At 45.0% G+C, this 14,936-nt stretch overlaps 1 protein-coding gene across 5 annotated transcripts in view; it reads left to right on the plus strand.

Annotated features, from left to right (window-relative positions):
• Nucleotides 1–14,936, plus strand: part of COL27A1 (collagen type XXVII alpha 1 chain) — a 108,753-nt gene that overhangs the window by 13,946 nt on the left and 79,871 nt on the right. For 4 of the 5 annotated variants that reach the window (XM_088146929.1, XM_088146931.1, XM_088146932.1 and 1 more), the window contains 5 exons: nucleotides 4,355–4,408; nucleotides 5,708–5,761; nucleotides 10,740–10,793; nucleotides 11,507–11,560; nucleotides 14,043–14,087. In XM_088146929.1, coding sequence (XP_088003055.1) covers nucleotides 4,355–4,408; nucleotides 5,708–5,761; nucleotides 10,740–10,793; nucleotides 11,507–11,560; nucleotides 14,043–14,087 — 261 coding nt within the window. Of the gene's footprint in view, nucleotides 1–4,354; nucleotides 4,409–5,707; nucleotides 5,762–10,739; nucleotides 10,794–11,506; nucleotides 11,561–14,042; nucleotides 14,088–14,936 lie in introns of those variants that run through there. The other variant, XM_088146933.1, reaches the window with a different exon arrangement.

Raw genomic sequence — 14,936 nt, forward strand, 5'->3', positions numbered from 1 at the left:
GCTCTGGAATGAGGAGACCCTCTTGTGCCAATCTTGTTCTGCTTGTGACTTTACTCTTTTTAGCCAATTTCCCGACACAGCTGAGCTCAAGTGGATTATCTAGAACGGTCCAGTGTAATTTACATGAGACAATATAGCTTTGTTCTGCATGTTGCCTTCAGTGGTAGGGCTTCCCCATATTCTGTTGCTTATCAGTTGAGTATTAAAAGGATAGGATCTGCTGTCTCCTCTTTCTTCTTCTTCTTCTTCTTCTTCTTCTTCTTCTTCTTCTTCTTCTTCTTCTTCTTCTTCTTCTTCTTCTTCTTCTTCTTCTATTTCTTCTTCTTCTTCTTCTTCTTCTTCTTCTTCTTCTTCTTCTCCTCCTCATCCTCCTCCTCCGCCTCCTCCTCCTCCTCCTCCTCCTCCTCCTCCTCCTCCTCCTCCATCCATTGCAGCTTTAATTTTTTCTAAGCCACCTTACTGAAGGACAGGAATTTGTAAACAAAATAAATACAACATCTGTTGCAGCTTTGCTCCTTGCCTCACGTTCAGGCTTCTGGTACAGCCAGATGAGTTCATAGCATTAGTATCGGTTGAATGATCTTGAAGGACTTTATCATTCTCATCACTAAGTCAACACATTTGGATTCCATGACATATCTTTTGTAACAGCTTCCATATTGAGGTGGTTGTTTTAGTATTCTGTTCCGTTGGACTAACTCTATGGGCAACTGGCAGCCGCATAACCGCATTAGCTGTGGAGCTGGGCTTCGATAGCACAGCAGGTTTGAACTGGTGGGTGGATAGTGAGGTAGCCTTGGTTAAAACCTTAGGGTTTCTGTGCCTTCCCCATGGGGTAGTGCCAGATCTGTCAGACGGTGCATTGAATCACCTCCTCCCAGCTACAAGGATTGGACAAGAATTGGAGGAAATCACAGGAATTGGGGGGTGCGGATTGTAGTCCAAGCTGAGTGTCAGTTGGGGGAAAGCGGTGCAAAGAAATCTTTCTAATGTGTTTCGGCTTTGTATGTGAATGCAATTCTCTTTTTCCTCCTCCTCCTCCTCCTCCTCCTCCTTTTTGGCCTTTTCCTCAAATGAGACATTGGTAAGTCAAGCCTCTAAGAGTGCTGACTAACCCCTCTTACAATGCAGCCTTCCCACAGCTATTTCCAGTGCCCTGCAAGCGGGCTGTGCAGTGTGAGTTGTAAACCATTACCAAGCTGGGCTAAAATTGGAGATTTGCTGAGCAATGCAAGATCACATTGGCTCCTGGCAGCGTTTAGGTGAAATGGTTTCGTATCACTGGCATATAAGCAAGCCTTTCCATGAATATCAGATATCCAATTTTAACATTTTCCCCCCATATGATGGATGGGGGAACTTTGAGATGTAGGTTCTGTTCCCCCTGGAACAGCATTTCTTGCCAAACCTCTCTTCCTGTCTTTCCACTCTTGGGTCTGGAGTTTCAAAACAGACCTTACTTAGAGGGGGGCAAATGGGGGTGTCTTTAAGCCCTTAGATGCCATGCAGTTAGTAAAAATAGACAACATAGGACTTTATGACTATATGTGGCGATGAAGTGGCCTGTGGGCAAGGCACATAGCTCCCAAGCGAAACATTCCTACTATGTAAATTGAGAGTTTCTGGGAGTATGTGCAAGTTAGACCTGCTTAGTTTCAGAAACTGGAGGTGGGGTGGGAATCCACTGACAGTGTCCTCAAGGTCTGGAGAACTTTCTTTTGCATTTTCAACTTCCCACTCCTCCCCAGCCCCACCAGTATGGGTCTTTGAATTCCAGTGCATGTGTGTTGGGGGAAAGTGGAAGAATAGGACCAGTGTGTCAGATTACCTTGGGAAGACCCATGGTGCCCTGCCACTGTTGATGGGTGCTGCTGTTGGTCCAAGTCATTGAAAGGGGACACAGTTGACTCTGCCTGAAACTTTTCTCCAACTCCCTGAATTAATTATCCACTTAATGCTCCTTTGTCCAGCGTTGAAACCCAGGGGTGGCAGAGAGTCATTTTCATTGCCCCCAAAATAGAGTGTTGGACCCCTGAAGGAGAGCATTGGAGAGATGGACCGTATAGTCTGGACAAAGATTTTATTGCTGTGACAGTCAAGAGCTCCACCAAGCCATGGTTGGTGAACTAAAGAGGAAGGATGATGGCTTGAAAACAGGCCCTCGCTGCTTTCTTCCCAGCCAAATGTTTTTCACACGCATGTAAGGGTTAAACAAGAACAGGGGGCTGGAATTTGGAACCCGAATATGCAGGAAAATTGTACTCTGCTTCTTTGTCTCAAGCTGAATGCCTAGAGGGCCTTGTTTTGGAGGCTGGTCCACCAATGGCAGTTGATTCTATTCCTGCTCAAAAGTTGGAATGCAGAGTCATTGGCTGCAAAGGAAACATCTATGGTTCATCCTTGTTCCAAACCAGAGTACTGGCTTTAAATTCCTGCAATCCACATGAGGCATGTTTAAGCCTTGGCTGGTTGTCACCACAATGGTCAGCAGGATAAGTCATTCTTGATGCTTCCAGCAAACAGAAGAGCTGATTCTCTGACCCTATTGGAGTCCAAGTGGTTAGGAAATAGAACAGCTGGGATGATAGACAGATGAACCTTCTTTAGTGTGTGTATGGTGGATAGTGGAATTCAAATCCTCTTGGTATTTTTTTCCATTAGGCATTTTTCTTTTGTTTAGGATTACAACTTCTTACAGTAGGTAGAGGGAGGAAGTGTCCTTACAGATGTGGCTGAACTTCAACTCCCATCAGTCCTAGTGACGTAGCCTCCCAAGCCAATCAGGAGGCTTCAGTGACAACAAATGTCAGTCCGTATCAAGTCCTGGGCCGTTGGACAAAGGTCACCTGATCTCTCCAGATATCGATTTACACCGCTTTTCTTTACCCCCTAACTTGGGCATCACTCATTCTACTTGTGGATGATGGGATTTGTACTCTAGTATCCTGGAGATCAGTGTTGGGAAGGGCAAATGCAGAGGTGTTTGGGTTTCTAGCTGCTGTAGGAACGAGAATGGGAAATTCATCAGAAGTTGCTGAAAAGTTTTGAACCCACGACGAGGGAACTTTTCTTGCCTGAGCAAGACTATGACTGGCTTAGCTATGCCCACTTGTTAATGTTGGCCCCCCACACACCTGCTGCCTTGAAGATTGCAGCCACTTTTAGAAGTGAGGTCCACTTTTGGTAAAAGCTGCATGGTCTCTCTGGAGATGTCAGGGCCAGCTTCCAAGCATTCTTGAGTCTTCTGGTCTCCCTCACTCTGTCTCTTCTCTTACAAAGGAAAAATACCATCATTCACAATGAGCTACTTGATCATCAATCTTTCAAGAGACACCTTAGTTTATTCTCAGTGCTGAGGCTGCCAAAAGAGTAGAGGAGAAAATTCAAGAGTAATTAAGACTCCAGTAGTTTTTCAGGAGATTTGGACATTCTGATGCAGCTGGAAAGCCTAAATCTGAAGAATTTAACTGTTTGACCTCGGACATCCTTAAACCTTCAGATGTGTAAATTTTTAAGCTAGCCTTGAACTGCTCCCCAAACTGTGCAAATAAATAGCTGGGGAATCACGTCACTTGGAGATGGATTCTTCTCCAGCCATGCAAATCGTGAAAGGGTCAGCTCTGCTCTTCCACATTTTCCTGTCTGCTTGTTAAACCAGGGAGTGGAGACAGTTGAGTATCAGAACAACATATACAACCAGAGGTCCAGCTTGGGAAATGTTAGTGGAAGACAGTATGTCATAACTCCCATCTGGCTTTTCCACCAATGCAGAGAGTTGCATCTTGTGCTACTTTCCCACTGGATGTTCACTTGGGGCATAGGGACAGTGGTGCAGTGAAGACATTGTAGGAGGGGTAGTGGTGGTGCCATGCACTAATTTTAGGATCTGTGAGTCCTTCACAATATCACTTCCCTTCTGCCCCTTTGAATGTCCTGCCTCTCATTCTGCTGTGTTGGAGTGCCAAATTGGTGCCCCAAAGTCCGACTGTACGGCACCACTGTGTAGATAGAAGAAATGGACCCTTTGTTCTCATATTACTTGATGTAGAGTTCTGTTTTGTGACTAACTTGCCATTGACTGGGCCATGTTGGATACAGAACAGATGCTTGCATTGGTGAGATAAGGTTGGGAGTGCAGCTGTCAGAATTCGGGACTGTGGATATTGCAATTCCAAAACTGGGTGAAGGTGGATCAGACAAGGCTGATCTTAGAGCTGTAGTCCTGGGAAGCCATGTGCTCATGTCTGTTTTAACGCTAAGCAAATTGTATTTTCCTTCCTTCCTTCCTTCCTTCCTTCCTTCCTTCCTTCCTTCCTTCCTTCCTTCCTTCCTTCCTTCCTTCCTTCCTTCCTAGGGTCCCCCTGGTCTGCCTGGGATCCTGGGCCTTCCTGGCAAGCGAGGACCACGGGTAAGTCAAAGATACATGGGAAATGGAGAGGAGAAAGGGGAGGTGGAACAGGGACCATATCCTCAGGTCAAAAGGATGTCGAGCTTCCCATCTCTGCAGCACCCTGCACTTTTGGCTATGGAATGTTTTGCAGAGTCAGAAAGGCAGGCATGGAGGGGAAGGAAAGGACTGTGAACAGCTGGGTGTGTATATGAAAAAGGCTCTTTCTTGCTGGCATTTTCCAGCCATCCCAGAAGAGAATTCTGGGTTTGGTAGCCCAACACCTGGCCAAGGCGAGATTGGAAAAGGTAGCTGGTTATTTCGCTTGCCCTCAGAGGAGTTGCTCCTTCTCCAGCCAGCCCGAGGTCAAGGTGAGGTTCCTAAAGCAAAAAGGGAAAAGCTGCTTCTTGCCTTCCAGCTGCCTTGTCCAACCTCTCCAAATTCCTGTCCAAATCCAGCGGCAAAGGAGCAGCTGGCTGTTTCTTGATAAAGACTCCAGAAATAGAACAAGAATGGCAAATGGCACACAATTAGGATTTTTTTCCTGGGTGTTGGAGACATCAAATCCACAAACGGTTTAAAAAGGGTAGGTAAAAAATGAAGGACCTTTTTTGACACGAGGGAGGTAGACTTTGTTTGTCTGCTCCTGTCAGCTGGCTGTTGCATCTCTCTGGTGGCATTCCATCCAGATCGTGAGCTCCAGCACTTTTGGACAATTTCCCCTTTCCTCCTTTTCCTAGTGAACAAAACCCTGTGGGATTGTCCTCTTTCTCCTTTTTTTAAAGCAGCTGTTGCTTCTCTATCCACTTGGTGTCCAGTGGCATCTTGAGATAAAGCTTTCAGGGCACAAATTGTAACACCAGTTTTTAAATGGTGGTTTTCATCCACTGTGTTGTCGACCTGCTAAAGCCAGTGTTAGGTCAGGGACAGTCTTCCATCAGACCCTACCCCAGTCTTGCCCAGATGTGTGGACCGCTACTCCCATCATGAAATGGAGTTCCAACGTTGGAGGCCTCCCTCTTGGGCAGCACAAGTCAGCACTCACAGTCCTGCAGTTGGAAATTAAGGGGCAGCGCTCCCATGCCTAGGAAAATAGAAATTGCAGTGGCATAACCTATGCCCCTTTATGGAGAAGAAGAGTTTCTTCCATGCTTGGGAACTGCACTTCTTTTAACCTTAGATCACCTTCTGAAATCCACTGCCGCCACGTTGGCTGAGGACAGCAATTCCCATGCAACTGAGGTTGCAGAAGATAGGGCTGAGGTCACAAGCTTGCTGCAAGTTCAGCACATCGTCATCCAGATTTTGCCTTTTTTTTAGGGACCTCCTGGCCCCCATGGAAACCCTGGCCGCCCTGGACCACCTGGTGCAAAGGTAAGGAAGAAAACATCTGGGCGGAGTAAGTAGACCTGAGTATCTGCTACAGTATTGCTAACGAAGAGCAAATGCTCCGGTTCCAATTTTGAGGTGGGGTGTAAAATGGTTATTGCCCAGATAGTCTGCTCTGCTTCCATCTTGACATTAATAAGACATTTATGACGAGATCAATACAAGAGAAGAGCAATTTATCCATGGATGCTGCAGGTTCTCCATCTCTGGAAGTTCTTAAAAGGCTGGTCAGTTGCAATGTCGGTTCAGTCGGTTTTCCTGCACATTGCAGAGGGTTGGGCTAGATGACCAACTCCACTTTCAACTCCATGCTTCTAGGATTTGTTTAAGAACAGCTGAGCAGGCTGCTTCTGCCAACAAAGTAGAAGCAAATTTGGGACAGAGGACATGAAAGCAATATTTTATGTTCTAGCTGCTTTCCTTCCTTCCTGTTCCGTTCCCAGTCTTTTCTTCCTCCCCTCCCTTCTTCCTTTCCCTCTAACTGTGTGATTTCTTCAATGCTCTTGATTTTGGAAAAAGATTTCCACTAATCTGGCTTCCTGCCACTTGCCTGATTAAAAATTAGGCGCTAGAGAGATGTGTTGGCAGCTAAAAGCTGTGCTGCATTTAAAGGCACAGTTACGGAGTCTGAAGAAGAGAAGCCATTAAAAAACCCCAGCTCTCTAAACTCTTGCATTTGTATTTATGTCTTTGGCAAGGACTTCCAGATCATGCTTTCTCATGCAGTTTATTTTGTAAAGTATCATGTCAAAAATCAAAAGCTTTAAGCTTCACTCCTGGCTCTGCAAATGCCACCTGGCATTTCTCAAAAAAGGGGAGAGGTGTGTGACGTATGTGTTAACCCGCTGGTTTTGGTAACCAGTCTTAATGGAAAAAGACAGCTAACATGAAAAATAAGCTCCCCCCCCCCTTTTGGATCTAGGAGAAAGTGGGAGTGGGGGATATATTATCTTTGCCAGTTCTATTTCACCTGGGGCCAACAATTGGGGCATCAAAATGATTTAAATTTAAAGAGAGGCATTGGAGGGAAGGGAAAAGCAGGAAGAAGGAATTTATCATTTGATCTTGAAATACATACCTATTTATTCCTGAATTAGAGAGGTTAGGAACAGTACATGGTCCATTCAGGTTGGAGAGGCAGCCTTGAAGTCCACCCCACAAACCAGGCCTTATTAAACTGGGTTATCATCAGCCCATCCTTAGTTGGAGGTGATAGAAAACACATGGGTGCGATAGCTGCATGTGTGGGCATGCAGGCTGAAATCCTTCAGAAGTGCCAGGTTGCAGATGTCACTGTTGGGTGAACATCTGTCTATGAAATGGGTGCGTGTCTATTGCACATTTCACCCAGGTTGAACTTCCTAGTATGGTCACTGCATTGACTGTGGGTTGTATCTGGGTCTGCTTTGAATGCAGCACCCAGGAGACTGGTAGGACACTACTGTTGGGGAAGAGTTTTCTTTTGGGGGGGGATTCTTTTTATTGTGGTGGTTTAGATCTTTGCTAGGCGCCTGGCTCCCATGTCTGGTTGCATTTCCTAGCCCCACTTCCAAACTGCTCGGCTGTCATGGGTGTCTCTCTCTTGTCTCCATTGACTTTTCTCGCAGCTTTGCGTCCAGGGGGTTTCATGCAGCGCCTGAGTTTTAAATTGGAACATCTGCTGGAGTCTGAGATGGGCTTTCCTGCTGATGAGTTGTGGGGAAGAAAGCGCTTTGCTTCTGGATAGGCCTACCGAGCAGGGAAGGTCCACCTGGGGGACGCAAACCTCTCTGCTACTGGGAAAGCAGCAGCTGCAGGAACAAAATGTATGATTCTTCTGTAGATGCCACAAGTCAGTCCACCAGATCTTACTTGGCTCTTTGGCGACTGCGGAGTACGAGGTTTTAAACAAACCCTGGAATTAGTATGTTTCAGATTCCCTAGTTCCTTACTTTTGCAGAGGAAGACAATTCTCCCGGGAAACACCAGGGGGTTGGGAGAACGTCGTTTTTAGAAGCTTGGATGTTACTTTGAGGACACAAGTAGGAGCCCTCACAAGAGAAACTGGAATACGTTGCACGAAAATGAAGCAGTGTGATTTTGTAGCAAATAAGGATTGCTCAGCAGCATGGTTAGCTGAGATCCCAATGCAAGCAAATAAAAAGAAAATCTAACTTAGCCCAAAGTTCTTTGTTTGGTTTGAGGTGGAAATACTCTAGAAGGTTAAGTCACCCTTGTCTGCTAAAGGCGTGAAAGAATAAAGAACCAATTTCCATTCCATAAAGTGGGGACACCTGGGAAAAACCCCATCATGGTTGAAGTAATCATTCCCCAGTTTGGTGTGCTCCAAAGGGTTGGATTATCAATCTTGTTGCCCTGGACCACTGTTGAAGATGGTGGTCCGTTTCGGGACTTCAGAAAAACACCCCAAATTTCATCTTGGAAACTTAATTGGAAGCTGATGTGGCCAATTAGTTTTATAAGCAAAGTGCTTAGCTGCCCTTACAGAACAGATGTTGTTTCTTCACGTCCAGCCTTTGGTCCTGGGGAAAAATGACCTACCAAAGATGCTTTATAGCAACTAATGTGAGAAGAATCATCACACATGCTTTTTTAGGACTCCAGACTCAAGTGCTCTTTAAACTAGCTTCCCCAAAGGGAGAGGATCCCTGGAGATCCATACGGATCCGGATGGGTTTTGCAAATGTCTCCTTCCCAGGACCCCTCCCTCCCCATCTTTGAACATTTTCCTGCTGTTTCTGGATCCAGTCTAGCTAGTAATTTGGTGCCACTGAACAGAGCTCTGCCTTTGACAATAGTTGCAGACTGGAATTATCAGCCTGGCTTCATTTAGTGCTTGGCCCTGCTGGCCCCTCTTGATTCAGAAATCGGGCAGTTGTGTCTGCGCTGAATCCCCAGGGGTCTTGGCAGACGAAGTCTGCCAAGAATTTTCTCCAGCTAACTGATCTCCACTTGGCCTGGATTACTCTCCATGTGTGCATGTATGTGTGTGCGTGCATGTGTGACTGTATGAAGAGCAGTATGCACTGATAAGAATGGAAGAATATGTGGGAAAGGGAGGGAAATATGAACCAAGGGCAAACTAATATGGCATGCAGCTGGTTCTCTCTCCCACCACCCACTGCTGGAGGAACTGCCAACCTTGACTGATGCCCTCAAGAAGCGCCAGACCACGTTCGTGTGGAATGCGAGAACATCAGTTAATCTTGCGGTTGTAAACTAGGAAGTTAAAAAAAACAACAACACCCAAAGAAATACCAAAAACACAAGAAGTCTGGTGGCTTATGAAAGTTATGCCTTTTAATAAACTTTGTTAGGCTGAAAAGGTGCTCCTCAACTCCTGTTGACTTGGGTTACTGTAGACTAATGCAATTTTCTCTAGTGACTGGAGAGGATCCAACAACTGTGTTACGATTTCTAAAGTGAGTAGCCTGTAGTGAATCATTGGTTTCTCACACTCAGGTGAGCCCCCAGATTAAATAGATCTCATATAGAATGGTGACCAAAGACATGTAGGCCTCTATGGAGACTCCAAATACAGGAGAGAATACCGAAGGATGCAGGACCACCAGAAGGGAGACATGGGGATCCCTCAGCTGCAGAAGCTAACTGCAGAAAGAGAAGTCATCACTATACCTCCTTGAATCAGTTGTCCTTCACTAAATACATACATTCTGCAAGGATTGTGGGAACCAGTTCAGTCTGGTGGTCAAAGCATTGGACTAGAAGCAGGAGACCTGAGTTCTAGTACTGCCTTAAGCATGCTAGCCAGGCGTGTGAGTTTGAGCCAGCCACTTTCTCTCAGCTCTAGGAAGAAGGCAAGGGCAAACCGCTTCCTAAAAATGTTGCCTAGAAACTTGCATGGACTTGACCTTGTAGTTGCCAGGAAACAAGGCTGATTCAAAGGCCAAAAAAATAAAAATAAAAAAAATTGGAGTCATCAACAGAACATTGGCACAACTATAAAGAATCCTACAATTAGATGAACACATGATACTTTGGTCACATGTTCTAAAGTAAACTACAATGATAAAGTTAACTACTAAAACATGCTTAACTCAATTTAGTCTTTCATCCCTCCACGTTGAAGAAGGCAACAGTAACCCATTCCATATTGTTGCCAAGAAAACTTGATGAGTCCATGAAGTCACCAGGAGTTTATATGATGGACTTCACTTTTTTGGCTAAACAGAGAGAGGGAGAGAAAGGGAAAAAAGTCTTCCCAAGTATAGAAGAGAGCCTGGCATAATTGGCACCGTGCCCAAGACTTAGACAGCTTCCAAAGGCCTATTTAAAAATTTTAAGTGTTTAAAATTTACGTTATAAAGGTCTCCATATTATGGGACCTATATATGTATAAGGTGCAAATAATTAACTGTAGAACTCTCTTGGAGCCAACAATGATGAGACAACCTAATTGTAATCCAACGTTGGCAGAGAAACAGACAAACCAACGTTGCTGAGCCAAAAATGTTGCTTCTGTTGCTCTTCCTCCCTTCAGTTCCTCTTGAGGGAATGAGAACTGGAATGAATGCTGATAGGTGACATCTGATAGAAGCTGTGCTGTCTCCTAACCTGAGTGAATTCTGCTTCCTGTATCTCTTTAGACCAGTGTTTCTCAACCTTGGCAACTTTAAGATGTGTGGACTTCAACTCTCAGGATTCCCATGCTGGCTTTAAGATGTCCACACATCTTAAAGTTGCCAAGGTTGAGAAACACTGCTTTAGACTGCTGACTCCTTCACTTAGTGAAAAAAAAAATCTAAAGTCTAAGAAATATGTATGCATTCTTCCTGGAAGCCACTGTAGGCCCTACAACTCATTTGTCCAGCTTGATCTACTGATAGGAGGTCAACATGTTAGAAAACATCTCCCAGTTGCTCAAACTCTCTTGTAGTTAGTCCCCAGACAAACATCTCTGTATTCTTTTGCAGTGGAGCTAAGTTTTGTTCTGTGTTTTCAGGGCCAGAAAGGGGATCCTGGACTATCACCTGGAAAAGCATGGAATGGTCAGAAGGTAAACTGGCCCTCAGTCTTGTATTAAGCATGGCTACAGTGTGGGACAAGTGCCCTAAGTTATGAGGATTTTGCATGCCTCCCCCCCAGTTCTCAATGAACTAGGAAAAATCAGAAATATTTATGATAGTTAACTTGATTTATATGCTGTCGGACTGTTCCAAACTATCCAGTCCTCAGTGGAAATGGAATAAAATTCTGCTTCTCTTCTGACCTTCTGAATGTGCCAGAAACTCAGAAGAGAGGAGAAGGTCCTTGGCAATGGTAGACAAACAACAGATTAGCTAACATTTATAGAGCCATGCTTAAACAGTCTCCAGGGATTAGTGTGGGGTGGGAATGCTCCTGGAAATTATCTGACATTAGTTTATGATATTTTTAATCCTCCCAATAGCAGAAGTTTTATGTTGTTACCTTGTACAAAAATATCAAAAGAAGAAAGCCAGTCTGTATATTGTACAAGGAAAATCAGTGCACACAAATGCCTAGAAACCATCTTCCTGATGTAATATGGGTAGCAAACATGTCAAAATTGAATGGCTAAAAGGAGAAGCTCAGTTGGCTTTGCAATCACAATCCCTCACTCTCTTCCTTATTATCACGGTGTCTCTGAGATGATCTTTGCAGTCGTGAAGATTAGACACATGAAGTTCATTCATCCTAAAGTTTCTGGTGGCCAGACCAAATAAAAACCAGTCGTTCTTCTGGTTACAGGGCAATGAGGGCTTACCTGGGTTGACAGGACTTCCTGGATCACCTGGTAGGAAGGTAAGAACTTTTTGTTCTGGGTTGGATCCTGCTGGGCAGTTCTCCTGAGATAGACTGGAGATGGGACCAAGTGATGTTTTTGCCCTTGAACCCAGGAACTGCCAGAGAAAAGCAGCAATTCTTTAGCCTTGAACTCTAGGGCTTCATCTTTCTCAAGAACAATTTCAGTAGATGCTCCAGCTGTTTCATCATTACATTGCAGGAACACTGACTGGTTGGAAATATTATTCCACCTCTACAATGGAGCCTATGTTCTGTACCTTTGGCCCAACTTTACAGGATAGGCCCCAGAACAAGGGTGTAGATCCTGCAGTACCTACATAGAGATTGTTGAATGTCAACTTCCAACTGCTCCACTGGGTGGTGGGAGTTGTAGTTCAGTAGCATCAACAGGAGAACCAGTTGTCCACCCTGTTATAGAAGGTAAATCAGTAATTTTTGTAAAAGGTTCATAGGAAGGGTAGAGGTCACTGCACAGACTCCTAAATTGAGAGAGAGAGAGAGAGAGAGAGTGGAAATTTGGGAGTAGAAGGTTGTAACTTCTCTGCTGGCATTGCCTTACTGCAAACACCTTCAGTTTAGAAAAGCTTCTCTGTTTTCCTATATGTGTTTTGGAAGCCAGAGTGAGTAAAAGCCCAAAGTGATTGGAACTAATGTTCTTTGGAAGAAGGCTAGAAACGGGCCTCCTGTCTTGCAAAGCAATCTCAGAAGTGTTGCGTGGCAAGGCAGGAGCAGTGTTGGGTCACGTTTTGGCATAACTGGACCTCTGCCAAGGCCCACATCCCCCTAGCTCATGAGTTGGCAGTGCATGTATTTCCTGCTGCTGCTGCTGCTGCTGCTGCGACACAAGTCCATTTTTCCTCCAGCTCTTTGAGTTTTATGAGACAATGGGAACAGAGAGAAGGAAAAGCCGCACACTCTGGGCCACAGTTCACACCAGGAGTCTGCCCTGTGACTTCTTCAGACATTCGTTCCAGCCAGGAATTTACCCACAGTGCTTTTTGCCCCTTGAGAAGGGTATATGAAACAGCTGACCCAACCATGCAAAGATGTCTTTACAACGGACAGCAATTTCAGCAGCTGCTTTTGCAGCCCTTTCTGGGGGCGGTTGGTCGGTCTGTCCTTTCAATAGTCATCCTTCAACATGGTGCTAATCCTCCCACCTCTGGAGAAGGTTCTCCAATGAAGTTGCACGTGGGCTGTTGGGTGTGAATCACCTAAAAATGGATCAAAGTTGCCATTGGATCTGGTATGCAGAATTGTCCCTGCTGATGTAGCCCAGAATAGTTCAGTTATGGGTCTGGCCCTGAAGAACCCAGCGGTGTCTATTACAAAGTTGCTATGTAGGAATCTACAATAGGTTTTTCCCTGGTTTGAGGCGCCTGACTCTTTTTGTATTGTCAGAACTGTAAAGTACTTTTTTGGACCTTGATCAACTCCTGGAAAGTTTTCAGCTCACCATTAAACAAGGCTGTGTTTGCGGTCTTTTGTCCTTGGCGGGTGTACAGAGCTGTTCGCCTTGGTCATCATTTCCTCCCTTCTTTTCTCTCTGGTCTGTCACTCTGGACATCAGCTGGAGGTTAAGCCTGCCACCTGAGATGGAGATTAGTTCTGTAAAGTGTCCTCCTCTTCCAAGAGAAGGCTCATTTGTGATTCACAGCCCTGAATTCTCTGGAAGCTTGTGAAAGACAGTGAACCCAGATGGTTGTGTTTTTCCTGTCTCTTGCCATTTCTAGCTCTGCTTGAAGAGACTCCCCCATGGAGACCCTTGGGAATGTCTATCAGCATTGCTTGAAACCTGGTTTGCCCTCCCCCCTTCATCACAGTCTCATCTTTCTTTGGCAACACACGGCTGCCGTTGCTTGTTAATTAAAAAAAAAAAAAGCATGGTTAAATCAAGCAGCCGAGGGGACAGTCAAGTGTGCCTAAAGTTTTTCAGGACCGTCTGAACAATTTGTGGGACAGGTATGTGGATGGACAAGAGGTGGGTGGTTTGGTTGGGGGAGCAAAATTCTGCAATTTCAACAAACCAAGTTGGCATTGACTTTAGGGTCAACTTAGGGAATCTTCTGCTAAGGTGGAATTGGGCTCTGGAAATGTGGGGGCGAGGTTAGCAAAATCTACATTGCTTCAACCAGATGTGCTGTGTTTCTATCCTTAGCAATGTACGAAGCCACATGCCGAATTAGACAACTGGCCTATCCAATCCAATGGCAGAATGACCTATTCTGACTGACAGCTGGCCCATCTTCCATGCATAAAGAAAGAATCTGGCACATAACAAGGGCTCCGCTTCTGTTCATACATTTCCTATGCTGCTTACGAGGACAAAGCCATATGCTGCGTAACCGTGGAAGGAATCACCAACATATTTGATGGCAATTTTTTAGTAGAGCAAAGCTGGCAGAAAAACATAGTTTGGTACATGGCAGCTCCATGACTTTTCCCTAAATAATATTTATTTGTTTATTCTTTTGAACAGGGACAGAAAGGATATCTGGGTCCAACTGGCCATCCTGGAGACCCGGTGAGTGTGTATCCTGGTTTTCAGATTTTCATAAATCTAGGATGGGATGCCCAGCTCACAGCTGGCTCAGAAGTGAACTGTCTTCTGCTCTCTGAGTCAGAATTGGGGAGTAGCTCAGCAATTCTTGAGGTGGCCCAAATTTCCTACTGAACTACGCAGATGCACCTCTGTTGAGTTGATACAAGAAGGTCATTGCAAGTGTAATACTATGTGTACTAGCCTAGATGAAAGTCCCTTGAAGTTCATTGGGATGTAATTTTGAGAAGAGATGCTGATGAAAAGGCAGCTCTCACAACAGAGGCAATCATAGTTTGGAAGAACTGAGCTTCCAGGACAAGAGGATAATTTCAATGATCTGAGCAAAGGAAGGGAAGAAATCAGGGAGATCTGTGAGAAGCATGGGATAGGTATTGCCTGGACCATGGGAAAAAAGGCAGGAAAGATAACCAGGATGGAAATCAAGGAAACTCGGATGATGCTGAGCCTTGAGAAGAGACTGAAGGCAGATCCCTGAAAAGATATCACACAGAAGAATGCCATGATCTGTTCTTTCTCATCCCAGAGGGCAGGATCCAGAATATTAGATTTTAAGTTGCAGGAAGGCAAACTCCAGTTGGGATAAGTTTCTTAATGGTAAGAGCTGTTCAGTAGTAGAACGCATGACTTTGGGGAACGTGGGATTCTCTGGATTTGTTCAAGTTGTCAGGGAGGATTCAATTTGAAGGAAAAAGCAGGAAATTGGGCTCAGTAGTCCAAATGTCCTCTTTTAGCTGGACCTTTCCCATGGTTCTGTTTCTCTGCACGCTCCCAATGTTTTCAGCTTCAGCTGCTTGGTCCCTTCATCTTAAG

This window comes from Python bivittatus, unplaced genomic scaffold (assembly GCF_059951505.1).
Source record: "Python bivittatus isolate LINGU-HERP-01145 unplaced genomic scaffold, Pbiv_v1 ctg000160_np1212, whole genome shotgun sequence".
NCBI classification, from domain to species: Eukaryota; Metazoa; Chordata; class Lepidosauria; order Squamata; family Pythonidae; genus Python; species Python bivittatus.